This window comes from Dipteris shenzhenensis, chromosome 8 (genome assembly GCF_047967505.1).
Source record: "Dipteris shenzhenensis isolate YYH24624 ecotype China chromosome 8, Dip_SZ_1.0, whole genome shotgun sequence".
Taxonomy (NCBI): domain Eukaryota; kingdom Viridiplantae; phylum Streptophyta; class Polypodiopsida; order Gleicheniales; family Dipteridaceae; genus Dipteris; species Dipteris shenzhenensis.
In genome coordinates, this window is record NC_141603.1 from 19,013,656 (window position 1) to 19,029,624 (window position 15,969).

The window sequence follows — 15,969 nt, forward strand, 5'->3', positions numbered from 1 at the left end:
TAGCAGCTGTGTACAGAGTGTTATTAAGACTTTCTGAAAGTTCAAGACAAATTTTCCAATTCAGAAACAAATGCAAAAATTCAAAGAGAAGACTCTTACAATGCTGGCAAATGTTAGACCAGTAAATCCAGCAAGGACAAGAGCTTTCACTAGAGGTATTTGTAGGAATGGAGCATGGAATCTCTGCAAGCATCAAATTACACAGGTTGAAGTTTACTCCAGCCATGCATTTTATTGAATCTAAACATCACCAGATATGCCTTTCAGGTCCATTGAAAAATTCGTACATCACCCAAATATATTAATGAAGACTTCTGTAAGTGTAAAAACAAAATCGCCCATCAAAAGGTAAACTAACCTGCATATATGATACAAGAAAACCAGGTTTTTGCCGTGCCCTTTCCAAAGCACCTTCATTCAATCACAGTACACATGTTCACATGTTGTATGTACATATCAAAACGATTTTCATTCATTAGGAATTGCTTCAACCTTTGTTCCAGCATTTCAAGCAAGAGGAAAGTTAAGTGTGTATTGTGATCAGCACTAAATATCACAGAAAATATTTCCCATACTGCACATATTGCACGCCTACAGAGACCTGCAGTAAGTTATTGTCAGAGCTTGCAAGCATCCAATTGTGCAAGGTGCAGTGGGAAGGAGGCGCACGCGAGCGAGCGAGAGAGAGAGAGGGGGGGGGGGGGGGGGGGGGCAAGAAAAGTGAAGGAAGAGGAAGGAGTGTGTGTGTGTGTGTGTGCTGGGGGGGGGGGGGGGGGTTGGACCTGTTACAGCATCTCTTTCATGGTCAAGCACAGCAGAGGTAAAGCAGGGAAAACAATCCACACGATTTGCTTGTGTCCTCCTGAGATCATATGTGAGAAGCGCTACAAAAGCTGTCAATTGCAGCAGATAGTCCAGAAAGACCGCAGCAGCTGGACACACCCAGAATGTAACAACTTTAAAAAATAAAAATAAGAAGCTTGTATCTGATATGCAAACACATACAGAAAGATTCAATAATCCCTAGTAACCTCAATGACACTAAACTCATTGAACAAGGAGGTTCAACCTGCAAACATGGAGAATACCCTGCATGCTGGCATGGGTGTGACAGTTCCAACTGCAAAAGCAAGAGTCTCTGCTAGGCTTGCAAGTGTAATGGAAGGCCCTACTTCACCTAGGGCATTGCCAACCCGTATTTCTGGAGATAGACATGCATCTTGACGTTTGACAGCATGCACTATGATACACATATTATCAACACCAACCTGCAATCATTTCCCAAAAGTTGAGTCATTTAGCAAGTTGTGCAGGTGTCACCAAGAAAGAGGGGATTTCCCCAAAGAGCATACACTGCATGTGATGTTACTCCATAACTTCCCAAAAAAAAGGGGAGGATGCATTCAGACAGCTATTACCAATCTCCCGACTTTATAAAGAAGCAATAGCAAAAAAAAGCATTTCCCTCATATAACTTTCCATAGCTTACCACAAGCTATAAGATCATCTATACTCTCATATAACAATATCCTTGTTGAAATTAGATTCACTATCATAAATTGAAAGTTTAAGAAACTAATGGACATCATTTTCATAAAACAACCCATTCTCCTCGAATTTTTCTAGTTTCCATTAAAACTATGACTAAAAGCAGATCATCACATGGGATACGTCCAAAGGGAAAGAGATAAGAAAGAGACTACTAACATGATTGTGAACATGATGGATGCCATATGACGATCCATGAAGTCAACTTAAAGAATCCCAAGGCAAATTGTATAGTTTCAACTATAAAAAAATACTTGGATTAGCTACAAGATGACCAATCCATCTATGTCATGAAATTCTGCAGACAAGGGGGGGATGACTGTCATTACAGCAAGCAGCCATACATGAAGTGTCAGTGATGACCTTCATTGTTACATCCCAAGCTAGCTATGGTCAGTTTTACCTAACCTACGTGAGGAAATTCCAAGGTGAATAAGGGGCATTGATTACCATTATCTTGGATCTCCTTGTGATCCAAGGAAGCTAGTCTGCATCTCTAAGGGTGTGTTCTAGTGTTGTCAGACGCCAAGGCTTATAGATTGAGACTAAGCTCAGGTGAAGATCATGACCTTCAACTCAAGGGTGGTCTAAGGTAACATACCTATGATTGCGAGGTGAGTCAAACACCTATGACCCTAATCGAGGGTGGTTAACTAAAGGCTAGGGGTGTTACATTGGTATCAAATCCAGCCTCAAGCTAGATCCTCTAGTAGATGGACTCGTCTTCTGATTTGTAAATCTGAAACATAAGAGAATCTGAATTCTATACAATTCTTTTGATGCGACAAAAAACCCATTGGATCCATTCGTGGCTGACAAACAAGCCCAGTAAGAGCGCTGAGGTTAGGTGGGACAAATCGTGGGCAAAATTCCTAGGTTTCAATCTTGACATAATTGCTAACTCATGCTTTGTGCTGGAATCTTAGTAAGCACTGAGTTTACCCAAGAGATTTTGGATTCTTTCGAAACCGAGATGGCAACTTATGCTAACTTTTTTTACTAATTTATTTTTTAATTTATTTTTCTCATTTACTCATAAGTTATCTAAAGTCACGTAGAGCCAAGGCACAGGAAGAAGCATACACACACCAGACATATAAGTCTCGCAGAAGGAGAATGGTTCTAATCAAGCAGAGATTAAAGCAGCTGGGCAAGCAATACCCCATATCGTCAAGCAGATCAACAATGTCTCCATGAACTTTCGGTTACCAGACAGTTGCACCATGCATAATGTCTTTCATGTCTCATGGTTAAAGCCATATGTTAGACCAACACCCAACAATGTCCCAGATGCGCTACAGCCCGACGTGATTGACGAAGCCAAAGTCATCAAGCAAGAGCTAATTCTGCTTTGCAAGTGGAAGCATGGGTCAGAATGACATATTTGGGAGTTCTACAAAAAGTTTCGAGCTAGAGATACCCATGAGGTGGTTTGGTCAAACGAAGGATTCTTCCAAGAGTTCCCCACATTTTGGCGGATTACTTGGAGGCGATGCATCTACCACCTCGTGGTGAATGTCACATGGACCCTTGCACTAGGTTGCATTGTTACACAGTCGACTCAACATCAAGTGCATATCGTGTCATGACATAAGTACCCAGTAGTATCCAAATTAGTATGCTAATCAATGGGATTGATTCTACATTCTAGGATCCTAAACATACCCAAAGCCAAAATTTCGAAGATATAACAACTAAACGAAGGATGGAGCGGAGTTTCTTCATTACTTTCTTATATTATAGCCCTTTCTAAGAAGTAATAGATACGCCTTTGTCAAACTATAATATATCCAATCGTACAAATTCATTTTTTTTATTTTTTTATTTTCAAGAAAAGTACTTCATTAAGTATGAATAAAAACCGCAGAGCAAGCTCAAGTACAGGAGTACATCATGTCACGCATGAGAAAAAAAACAGCTTAGAATGAGCAAACAAAAATCCCAGGTGGCGGCTGAAAATGCCACCTCATCCCTGAAGGAGAGTCAGAGAAGAAAGGACAATTCTTCCAGACTCTGAGGAAAGCAACCCTCCTAGCAGTAGCAGTCCTAGACGTTCCATGTATGTTTGCCCAAATGGCCATCAAAGTGTGAATAGTATCTGCCCAAATACTGGCCATAGTTTGAGAAGGGTGAACCTAGGAATCCTCCAAAGCCTCTATACATCTGGCTCTCCAAATTCATATTTTTGTTAATCTAAAGTCCACAATTCTACAAAGATACTGTATTTTAAGAAGTACTAGAAGTAAATTACTAAATTGAGAGATAAATGCACTCTTACATGTGCAAAGACGAGAGAACCTATAGAATTGGAAAATAACCACTCCATATTTAGCCATATCAGAGATGTTAGAGTCAATGTGAGGCATTTGTATGATATTCAACATAGCATACTCAAGTTTTTGTCGGTGCAGAGGGTAACTTGCGCATCATCAACCCAAAGATGCAAATCATAGCCCTCTTGGGCAAGCTCATTTCTCCCTAGACTCAGAGCCTTGGAAGCTTTGACAAGGCTTCTAGGGAACACCCCTCACACAAGGGGCGAATTGTAGTGGCCGCACTATTGGATTTTCATGGAGGCCTCCTTAATAGAAAAGGGGTCGCCCTTGATGAGAGATTGATGTGGGTTTGGCAGCACCTCTCGACCGGTCTCATCCATATCAGCCCAAAGTGTTGGGAGGAGTTCAAGCACTAGCCTTTGATTTGGCACCCAAAGGTTTATGATCAAGATAGGCTCATGTTGGGCCATCGTAGTCACATCAGCTAGGCTCTATGGGTTAGTGGACCTAACCGTTCTTCAAGAGCTTGGAGATTTCTTCTTGAGGAGTAGACAAGCAACTTTGGGCAATGCCGCACCTTAGGGCAGCTCGTCGTACATTGAGTCTTATAATGCAGCCATCCTAGAGGCATGGCGTGAGGACCTTAGGGCAACCCCAAATGCAACACACTCTCCTGATTGGTTTGGCTGGGGGTCCAAGACAGGGTTGCCACACGGAGTTTTCCTCAAGCTCGAATATATCGGTCCATATCTGGTCTTCCATGGCAAAGCCCTGGGAGGTCTTCTATTACTAGAGTCAGAGCTGAAAGACACAAAATCTGGGGGATAGTGTGCCTTAGTTTCACTAGCTTAGCAGAGGACTAGACGGGTGGAAAGCTGGACCATCGACCCTTACGCTGGATTTGGAAGGCCTCCTACTTCAAGAGATACACTGGACCTGGTGAGTGATTCTAGCCGTCCACAATCGAGTACTCAAAAGAATTGTGGAGTTGGAATTTTTCTCATAGACCACTCATATTAATAGATGCTTGCAGCTAGATGCCTCACTTGGAGCCTCTCACAAGACTGCCATTGGTTGCAGCAACGGGTCCCCATTGAGGTCATCACCAGACTCTGGTCCTACCTCCATCCAAGGAAGATTTCATACCTTGTCTAGCTGATGGTCCATGGTGGTCTAGCCATTGTTGTGCAGCAGGGGACTTGGAGACTAGAGTGCCTAAGAAGCTGCCCTTCAGTGCACAAGATTTGGATGTGCACTGTCGGGATCACAACCAGAGTGCAAAGGATCCACCACGGCTTCACCTAGGGTGTGGTGGCTTGGTTGACAAAGGGCAGACGCACTCTCTCCATTGAGATGACCTTGCTGGCCTATTTGATAGATGGAGAGCAGTCATCAGTCAAGATATGTTGGAGGTCTCCCCATTGACTTGGTGGCAACCAAAGCTTTCGCTGGAAGACAACATATGGGAGACGATCACCAACATCACTGCCTCGATATCCGGGTCACATGATGTAATCATGTGATGAGCCACCCACGTTATGTTTAGCATGATATCATCTAAACTGTACGAGCTATTTGGAAGCAGGCACAAAGGATTTTAGGAACACATCTGAAAGGCATGAGCGTTTTTGCCAGCCAGCACTCCTTTTTTCAGCACCTCACAGACAGCTGAATTTGTAATTTGCAAAGCTGCTAATAGATGGTTCTAAGAAACAAGGTGAAAAAGAAAACACTACTACAACACAAGACGGTCAATTGCTTGAAACTTACAGACTTGCAGCTTAAACACAAGCATGGTATGATAAGGACAAAACTATGGGTGACAGCACAAGAAGATCAACCTCTTTCTCAAAATCCATACCTCCATTCAGGCCTTGAGACTATACAAACAGGGCACAGGGGACAACAGGCTCCATTAAAAGTAACAAAACCAGCTAACTCAGAAGTTGATGGTTCATCTTTTTTGCATACCGCTAAGACAAGAAAAGGAATCACTTCAGCAATTATAAGTGTTGATTTTACTCCAAAAGCACTGAAAAATCCAATAGACCCAAGTACTGACAATGCGACAATTCCAACGCCTGCTAACCCGAGTAAAACCTGCAAAATAGCAACACTTAACATGTGTTCACATGTTGCTATACTAAAATTTAATGCATGCTTTGCTTGTCTGTATGAAAGTATGAACAGAGACCAAAACACATGATGTAATTCTTTGTAAAGATTGTTGCAATATGTGAAAGGTTCCAGCTTGGCACAATAGCTCAACAAGCACATATGAAAAGACTTGGGCTTGGCCTTACATACCTTTGATGTCACATAAACAGGAGCTACAGAAGGAGCAAAATCACCCAAGGTCACTGAGATATAAGCGAACATCACCAAGTAACTAACCTGTGCCCACCAAAACACCATGTTTCAGTGTCTTTCATTTGCATATCATAGAATATATTGGATGCATAAACCGATGTGTGTGGACTCTTCACCGCTATTGTCACAATGTCAGCTGTGCTCTCTCTTTTGAGCTCCGATTCAATAGAGCTTTCGGATGAGAAAGCAACAGTCAAGTTGTGAGATACAGCCATCTGTGTAAGCTCTTCCTGCTCAAAAGTTGTCACATTGTCCCACCATTGTATTACAAGAGACATAGACGTACCGAAAGAAACTTACTGCAACTGCAATAAAATCTGGCAAGATGCTTCATTTCATGAATTTTTTGGCAGCAAATATTCCCTTCCAGTTCACAACAAAATAGAATATAATTATCCCTGTAAAGACTGGTTCAACGGTTACATACCTTTGCTAGAGTCACATATTCCTCTTCCCATGAGATTGCCGCCTTGTTGGCTTCTATTGTCTTCCCTGCTGCATTATTTACAGGGAATGTAACAACAAAGGCAGTGGCCTGGTTTTAAAACACAGAACAATAATCATTTATATGTCTACCCACAATACTTAGCACTTTATCTCGCTATCCTCAATACTTGAACTTTTTTAAAAAGAAAATGGCTTCTATTAAGCATGCAACACTTGAGATTTGAGCTCTCTACCCTCGGTAAATAGATTGAAATGTTATGAAACATTTATACAGCAAACCTGCGAATAATTGGTTCCAGTATATCCGCCAAGCACAGTACTTGGATCTACAGGTGCCTGATAAGCGCTGAGGCAGGGTTCAGATGATGAGAAATGCTGCAAAACAGACAGTCCTCGAGCTTGAAGCTTCTTGGCATTATATTGGAGCCATATCAGGGTTTGGAAAGTAGAAAAAGACATTACTAAAGAAGTCAATAAGTTAGACTGGAAGAAAGACAGCAGGCTCCTAAAGATTGTGATGCTGCAAAATTTGGATTGGTGTGATTAATGCCAAACACTTGCTACAAAATGCACAACTGAAAAAGTAGCAACTAATCTGCCCACAAGATGGATCCACAATACATAGCAAATCCTGCTCTGAGAGGAGGTGTGAGGGGTCAAGCCTCCCATAAGGCACTGACACACGGCACCCAATCAGCATCGGTTAGAAGCTCTCACTTGATTGGCTGTCCTATTGTGACACGTAGCAAAAACATCTAGGACTGACCAATTAGAAAGGTGCCATCCAGCACCCATGGAGTTCACTCATGGTGGAAGTATGTGGCCTATGCCAGCCCATACGACCAATTAAAATTATATAACCATTACCAATGGCATGATGTCATACAATGGCACATACCACTCTGAAGAACTAAGCCATAGTTCTTCACTCTTCCAACACTCCTGGTAGGGGTTTGGGAGTGCTGGAACAGTGAAGAACTATGACTTCTCTTGCTTAAACCTTGCAAGAGATTCGATTATAATATTTGCCACCTGATCCCCTATTGGACAATATAAGCATAAAATACTAGATTCTTAGCCAGCCTGCCAACAGAGCTCTCATTATAAGTTCCTAAACAACTTTGATTTTTTTGCTTAAACCAATGTCTTTCAAGATTCTCCTTAATAACCAGATAGCTTTGCAAGTTGCATTTGCCATGCTTCTATCATCTAGATTAATATTTTGGATGGGAAGAAGCAAAACACAATTGCTATATCATCTATAAAGCTGAATATATTTAAATGGTTGCTTCTCTCATATTCAATTCATGAGACGGTGTTCCCTTAACATATCTTAGAATCCTTTGGGCCTATGAACTAATTAAAACTTGATGTATTTAACGATCGTTAAATACATCAAGTTTGTAACTAGTTGCATGTATGAGGTACTAACTTAATGGCTCACACTGCACAATCCTCTATTGTAAATTTCTTTAGAAACTTTGTTTGCATACCTTGTTTGGGATATAATTTTTGTAATTGTGTCTCTAGATCTCAATGCTCAAACAGTAATGCATGTATGTCAAAGGCTTTGTTTAGGTCCTCCATGGCTTGATTCATTATTTCGTTCTTATTTTAAGTGATGACTATGTCATCAACGCATATTACAATGAGAACTATATTATCTTTTTCATCGTTCTTGTATATAGATTATCCTACTTAAGAATGTTAGCACAAGATGCTTCCTTCAACCCATCCAAAGCCTTTTTCAGCTTACATGCCTTCTTCCCCTTGCCTTTAATCTCAAATCCACGAGGCAGGTCCATAAAGACTTTCTCCTTCATATTAACATTAAGGAAACTGATGTGGCAAGCAATAATGTGCAGCAAGGGGAACAATCAATCTAAATGTAGTGTGTTTGGTCAAAGGTCTTGTCATAAGCCTTCTTCTTTGGCATAAGCCTTTGGCAACCAATCTGGCTATATTTTTCCTTTACTATTAAATTTTATCCAATGGATCCATTTATTGCAAATGGAAGTCTAACAGTTCCCAAGTTTTGTATTATATGATACTATCATGCTCTTTCTTCATGCCTTCTAACCAATTCAACACATTTTGGTTTCTTTCTATTTTTTAGACTTACAAATGTCTTTAATAGTTGTCATTAAAGCACAACTCACATTGAGCCCATCAGGATCCCTTCCTATTGACGCAGATGTAATAGACATTAGCCAAGGTAAATAATGCTTTGTAGGCTGAGGCTACTCCTTGATTGCCCTCGCTTTGGCTGGGTCCACGCACTAATGATATGCCCTACATACTCCACACTATCAGCCATAAAGGTACACTGATATACTTCAGCAAAACGATTGTGAGATCTAAGGGTCTCCAATACTTGTCTAGTATGCACTAAGTGCTCCTCTTTAGTCTTGCCGTGGACTAGTATGTTATCAAAGAAAACCAAGTCTAATTTAGACAAGTATGACAATAGGACCTGATTCATAAGAACTGAAAGGTGGCTGCTGCAAACTTATCCCAAAGGGCATAACCAAATACTCATATAAGCCATTTCTCGTCCGAAATGCAAACTTGTGCTGATCACCCTCCTTTATCCTTCTTGTCATAATTTGACCTAAGAACCTTGCACCCTTCAGCTCATCCAACGATGGGAAACCTGTTTTTAATAGTGGTCTTGTTAAGATCCCTATAATCAATACATAACCTAAATGGGCCATCCTTATTTTTGACCAGCAATACTACACATACAAAAGGAAATTGGCTGTGTCTTTAAAGTGTTTGTCAAAAAACTGGTGTACTTGCCTTACAACCTCTTCTTTTTCCATCTTCTCTATGCAGCCTTGTTAATAGGTTTTGATCCCTCGTACAAAAGACCATGATCCACTTCCCTTCAAGGTGGGAGTTCATCATCCAGGTTTGAAACACATAAAATTTCCCAAAAGGCAGGACTGCATATCATAGTCATCCAAATGCAACTCTTTGCCCTTCCCTAGAGATCCACCTTAAGAATATACAACCCCACACCTTGAGGCCTGTTACCAATTTTTTGGGAGATATGTCTTCCGTAATAGGAGACTTAGTCCCATCCCAGTATCAGTAGCAGGAGTCTCACAGCCTGAACTGTTTTAGAGTTGATAAACTTGTGAGTGCTACCACAATCCAAAAGAATACATACATCTCTCCTAATGATGCTCCCTTTTAGCCTTAGGTTTCTACCCCCTTTAAGCATAGTTACCAGGTCCAACATCCGGAACGTCTGGAACCCCGTTCCAGGAAGCAAACCGGAACCAAAACGGCCCCGAAACATCCCCCTTTTGTTTTTTGGCGATTTGAAAGTTTCAAATGGGTATTTTAGAGCTTATATAGAAAATATACAGCCGTAAAATGTTAGTCTCTTTCATTTTCTAGCATAGTTTTATGTCATATGATGACACGTCATGTATGACATGGCATTCTGGTTCCCGTTCCCCGGTTCCCCCTTCTTGGAACGCTCCTGTTCCGACACCTGAATTTCTGGAACGTTCCCGTTCCCTAGTAACTATGCTTTTGAGACCAGAAGGGCCTCCTTGGATATGGAATAGATTTCTGCGAAGTGAGCCTGGCCTTTTCAAGGGAGGGATCAGTGGTGGATGCTACCTGGAATACCAGGAAGGTACTGAAGCCTGCAAGTTATTGCATGTCATTGCCTGGCACAGGACACTTCTCATCAGTGTGCCAAGTGTAATGACTTTTCTCATCTCACGAATATGTCAAAGCTACTATTCAATCAGACTGTCAGCTTCTCTTGCATGAACAAGAAGAGCTTCTGTTTGCCATTAGTTTAGAAAGGAGAAGGTTGATAATGAACAATTGTTTTTTAGGGACCTTAGTCCACAAGGTTGAAACAATACATAGCAGGGACTAACCACTGACTTTCTGATGTAGCAGCGAAATAGATACTGTCACAAAGCACACACTCAACTTAATTTAGTATGCAGAGTATACATTCTCATGATGAATACACCATACAACACAATTCAACAAAAAAAGAAGTGCATACTGATGTGAATATCCTCTTCTTCTTCAACTAAAAACCTTGTCATGTATCGACCTCGAAGACATGAAATTTAAAATGAAGAAGGGACTACCTCAAAGCAGAAGAAGGCATGTGATGCACCCTCGTAGTCCTCAAAAAGCTGTGCATCCATCTTAAAGTACTGCAATTGTACATTTGACAGGTTCACCTTTAATTGAACTTCTGTAGATAACAAAAGTCTGCCTGCCAGTTTACATGCTTTGACTGAATAATTTTCTATATGTATTTGAATCGCACGACACACCTGTAAGATAGTTTGACTTGCACAGGCAGAACCAACTGGCTTCATGCATATGTCACTCAGAGAAACTGCAGTTCCTGAGTAATTTCCTCTAATGGCATCAATCTACAAAAACACAGCGATAGCAGCATTTATACTGGTTACATGATCCCTGGAACAGCAAAGAAAGGCACACTTCTCTCTTTTTCTAGAGTAATCGTTTATCTTGCATCTGCAATTCATAACTTCAAGTCTTGGTGATAAAGTTTTTTTAAATGCCTGCCTGCAAAAATCATTTAACACTACCTTTTGATTTTTCTCTCACATGACCTAGTGCTACTAAGAAGGCTTACTAAGAAGCTAGTCACAACTCCTGTAATGGTTGCCAGCTCCCTAATTACTCTCCTCCGACAAAACACTGTTTAGTTTGTGAAGCTTGAAGGCCCTATTGCAATCACACAAGAGAGTGATAGCATTATGAGGTTTATTTGTGCTATTCTCCAATATACAAATACCTACAGCATACCTTTTTCTGCATCTCAAACAAAAGTAAAATATTCTTGTCTGTGACAATGCTGGGGGCTTCTTTTTCTCCTGCTTTTGGAAGTGTTGCCAAAATGAGCTGCACACCGACAATGGCAATCCATGAGATAAGTCCTTAAACTCAAAAGGATGAAAGATCAAAACACCATGAATTCATAAATTGAAATTTGTCTGCAAGCCAATTCTTCCAAATGTAACAGATTCTATTATTATTTATTTATTTTTAAAATGTAACAGCTTAAAAACATTTCCATAAAGGCAATAAAGAACACAAGTTTCAAGTCAAACTTCCTCTTCGAAACGGAAAACAAATTCTCATTCAGGTAATCTCTCCTCCACTCCACCAGCCATTAGAGCATGTCTCTTTTCAAAAGACAAGTTGCAGCAGCTCAAGAAGGATATTGAAGTTGAAAATACAACCACTCTCTTGGCATGCATCCAAGGATCTCGTCCTTCCAGAAGTCAAGCTCAAGATTGGATGTTAGCAGCCCTTCCGCACATGGTCAGAAAGTTCGACCATGTGAGCTCATTCAGGTAATCCCTCCTCCACTCCACCAGCCATTAGAGCATGTCTCTTTTCAAAAGACAAGTTGCAGCAGCTTAAGAAGGATATTGAAGTTGAGAATACAACCACTCTCTTGGCATGCATCCAAGGATCTCGTCCTTCCAAAAGTCAAGCTCAAGATTGGATGTTAGCAGCCCTTCCACACATGGTCAGGAAGTTCGACCCCTTCCGCACATGGTCAGGAAGTTCGACCATGTGCGGAAATGATTTCTCATTCAGGCAATCCCTCCAATCTTAAGTGAACTTTGATACTAATGAGACTGCCTCCTCTGTAAACATTTGGCCTTGTATACATTCCACCTTTTGAAGATATATTCCCAAAAGTTGCAATACACAATGAAGACCAAAGTCAAACATTTGGCCTTGTATACATTCCACCTTTTGAAGGTAGGGCCAACACCGTTATTTCTTTCTCACCTCTCTCTTTTTACAAATTCTTGGTCCCATATGGCTACAAGGCAGATCTCATATTTTCTACCTCTCCTACCTCTCCGCTCTATCTTACAAAACATCTAGTGCTTACATGAACAGTTAACCATGGCAAAGTTAACACATGGAAATAATACAAGTAAATATCATCTTTCTTTGCATCCCCATATCAAACAAAATGGGTTGTTGCAAAAATGATTCTTAGGAAAGAATTATTGAAAGTCCATCAAGAGTGATTTTCAAGGCTGCCAGAACCATTTGTTGGATCCACAATACCATGCCAAAGATTCTACTTTGCAAATTGGATGGAGAACTGCACCAACTCAATTGGCACCATCGCAACCAAATGAGAGTTAGAATAATTCATTCAATTTGTGGAAGCTAGGCTTTAATACTGGCACATAGTTTGTTATCTTGGTCACTCGATCTAGATTAGCATTAATCAAATCTTAGCATTCTCACGTTCCAAAAATAATCAAGGGTTGGCATGTAAATTTCTCATTAATCAACCTAATGTTTATGCAAATCAAGTAGATCGAGACTTTAAAAGGCTCAAGAATTTGGTCCAAAAAAGACCTCTTAAAGCCTTATCCCATATAGTAGTAATAATCATGGGATTTTGTAGAAAATTTACAAAATTGCCAAGAAATCCTTGAGGAACCTATACTTTCTCAAAATTAACGTTTGTTTCTTAGGTCTCTTTTTCTCCTTTGGGAAATCTTTGGCAGTGTGCCCAAAGAGTCTACAAAAGTGGCATTGCTCATGCCATCCTACAATCTCAATCCTCTATCTAAAGAGGGAGCTGTTTGGATACTAAAGCAAAATGTGGTTCTTAGTGATGCTAGGGTAAGAGACAAGGACCCTAACACGCAACACCCTATCCATTCTGAGAATGTATTAAAAAGGGTAATCAAGGAAGTGGAGCTACCTCATAGACCTGCCAAAAAGGGCTTTGATGGTAGGAAGGAGACGAAGGTACACCTGAGAAAGTCCAGGGGATCTAATGAAAATAGACATGACTCTCTTGTCTTCCTGAACCGGATTGGTTGTAGTGCAGATAAGCAAATTTGTAGTTATAGATCCGATACACCAGCTGACAGTCACTCTCGAACATAGTTATAATGAAACCTCGATGTGCTTGGTACTCGCATGAAAGACATGATTACACACAATGGCCAAAGCACGCTAGCTGTCAAGATAGATGGTAGTAGAAGACATCAAGACTTGCCGGTAGCTTACGGAGCTAGACACACTCCACAGTAGAGCTATAAAGGCTGCCATGTTGTCAGCCTCACAACTAGAAGCAGCAACTATAGGCTACTTCTTGCTAAACCTACAGGAAATATTCTTGGATCACAATGCAACCCACTAATCGTGGGTGCTACAAAGTGGGTTGGAAGGATGCAATGGACATCTCTAAACATTGGAAGGGAAGGAGTTTAGATTTTGAAATTTCTCCTGGCAGTAACACAGTGACACAAGTATAAATTCCGCATGTCTTTACCCATGCAAATATATATGTGCATCCGAATGAAGGACTTCCATATCATAGACCCAATTGTAAGTTTTGCATGAAGAGCTAACCATGAAACAAATGTCACTGTGAGACACCCACATGTCGTATAACAACCAGCCGAGCCACCATCCGTAAAAGGACACATAAACCATGAAGACTTATCAGCATAGAGAAGCCCCAAATGTTGAGTGCCTTTCAAGTATCAAAAAGACACATTTCAATGCCTGCCAATACCGTGAATTGGGTTTGCGCATGAACTAATTTAATTAGGCAACTGCATACTGCAAATCAGATCTCGTGTTACATAAATAGATAAGGCAGCCAACAGCCTACTGATAAAGAGTGGCAAATCACTCCCATCCTTTGAAGAGAAATGGAAGCCAAGCTCCAAAGGTGTTGAAACCAGTTTACAATCCTCGAATTGAAAGTGACGTAACAGCTGTCTAATATACGTAGACTGGCTCATCATAAAATCAGCAGCCAAGATAAAAATGCAACTGACCCGTATCTGACATGGCAAAAGATTTCTACAAATCAGCCCTGAAGGCTGCAATTTGCTAACTACCTAACCTAGTGATAAGCATGTCATTCACATAAAGAATCAATAGGAACAAAACTGCTCCAGTCTCCCACGTGATCTGAAAAACAACATCTATCAAAGGTGTATAAATTTTGGCATACCATGCCCAGGGTGCCTACTTGAATCCATAAAGGGCCTTGCACAAGCGGCATACCTTATTTTCATACAAAACTAGGAGGTTGGCTGACATAGACTTCCTCAAGCAAGAATAGCAACCTTAATGTCATGTTGATGAACCTCCCAATGCTTGTGTGATGCAACACAATGACACACCAAATGGTAGTCATGAGGGATGAGGGAGCAAAGGTTTCCTTAAAGTCAATGTCTTGTTGTAAAGCATAGCCATTGGCATCAAGTCAAGCTTTGTAGCAATCTACACTGCCATCAGCTTTCTGCTATAATTTGTAAATGAACTTAGTGTCGATGGCATGCTTGCCAAGAGGCAAGTCACACAACTCCCATGTCCCATTCTAGTGAATGGATCCAAGTCAGCTTTCATAGCATCCATCCACTCTCTCTTGTGGCATCTTTCTTACATAAAGAGACTTCATCACAGGCTGTGGCAATCAAAGCAACATCCACAAAATTGCCATGCATCTGTCTCTATGCACATCTAGTGCGGGCAGCAAAGGGTTAAGCCTGCTTGCTCTGCCTAAGAGTATCCAAAAGCCACCTGCGGATTGTTTTCTGCTGTCTAATGACAGCCTTGCCTCTGTTCAATCAACCTGAGGCAAATCATGCTAAATGCTAAACATGAGCATCATGAGGAGGCTGAGGACTGTGGAATCTAAGGGATTTGAACCCTGTAAGTGCTAATCTGAATCTGTATTTTATTCAAAGAGGGCAGCAATGAATCAAACACATCTGAGGCATTGACAGAAGGCTGTTTTTGACAATCCAGCCAAGGCAATGTCGCATGCTCAGCAAAAAGATCTCTGCTGAAAATAACCTGCCCCGTGCTAGACTATAAAATCTATAGCCTTTACTTTGTGAGTTGTAGCCTAGGAACATGCATTTCACTGCTTTGTCCTCCAATTTGTGCCTCAACTTGGAGGGAGCATGTGCATATGCCAAACACACAAATACCTGCATATGTGAAATCACAGGCTTGCGGCCTGCCCATGCATCATAGGGAGTTATTGTCTCAATGCCCATGTGGGTGCTCTATTCAGCACGTAGTTGCAACACATGATTGCATCCAACCAAAACTTATTGGGCAAAGACTTACCCTTAAACATACACCTGGCCACTTCCATCAAGGTTTGATTTTTCCACTCTGCAAATTCCATTTTGCTGTAGGGTGTATAGCATTGTGCGTTCTGTATAATGCCCCGAGCTGCTAAACAATCAGAAAATTCACGGGACATGTACTCACCCCACCCTGTACAATCCGTTGAAACACG

At 41.0% G+C, this 15,969-nt stretch overlaps 1 protein-coding gene across 2 annotated transcripts in view; it reads right to left on the minus strand.

Moving 5' to 3' along the window:
- The window catches only part of LOC147899223 (uncharacterized), a 182,350-nt gene that overhangs the window by 60,332 nt on the left and 106,049 nt on the right, over nucleotides 1–15,969 (minus strand). For both annotated transcript variants that reach the window (XM_087377635.1, XM_087377636.1), the window contains 12 exons: nucleotides 11,460–11,555; nucleotides 10,958–11,059; nucleotides 10,766–10,834; nucleotides 6,921–7,016; nucleotides 6,622–6,729; nucleotides 6,311–6,424; nucleotides 6,132–6,218; nucleotides 5,796–5,924; nucleotides 1,070–1,268; nucleotides 783–932; nucleotides 359–411; nucleotides 100–183 (listed from right to left, as the gene is read on the minus strand). In XM_087377635.1, coding sequence (XP_087233761.1) covers nucleotides 100–183; nucleotides 359–411; nucleotides 783–932; nucleotides 1,070–1,268; nucleotides 5,796–5,924; nucleotides 6,132–6,218; nucleotides 6,311–6,424; nucleotides 6,622–6,729; nucleotides 6,921–7,016; nucleotides 10,766–10,834; nucleotides 10,958–11,059; nucleotides 11,460–11,555 — 1,287 coding nt within the window. The remainder of the gene's footprint in view (nucleotides 1–99; nucleotides 184–358; nucleotides 412–782; nucleotides 933–1,069; nucleotides 1,269–5,795; nucleotides 5,925–6,131; nucleotides 6,219–6,310; nucleotides 6,425–6,621; nucleotides 6,730–6,920; nucleotides 7,017–10,765; nucleotides 10,835–10,957; nucleotides 11,060–11,459; nucleotides 11,556–15,969) is intronic.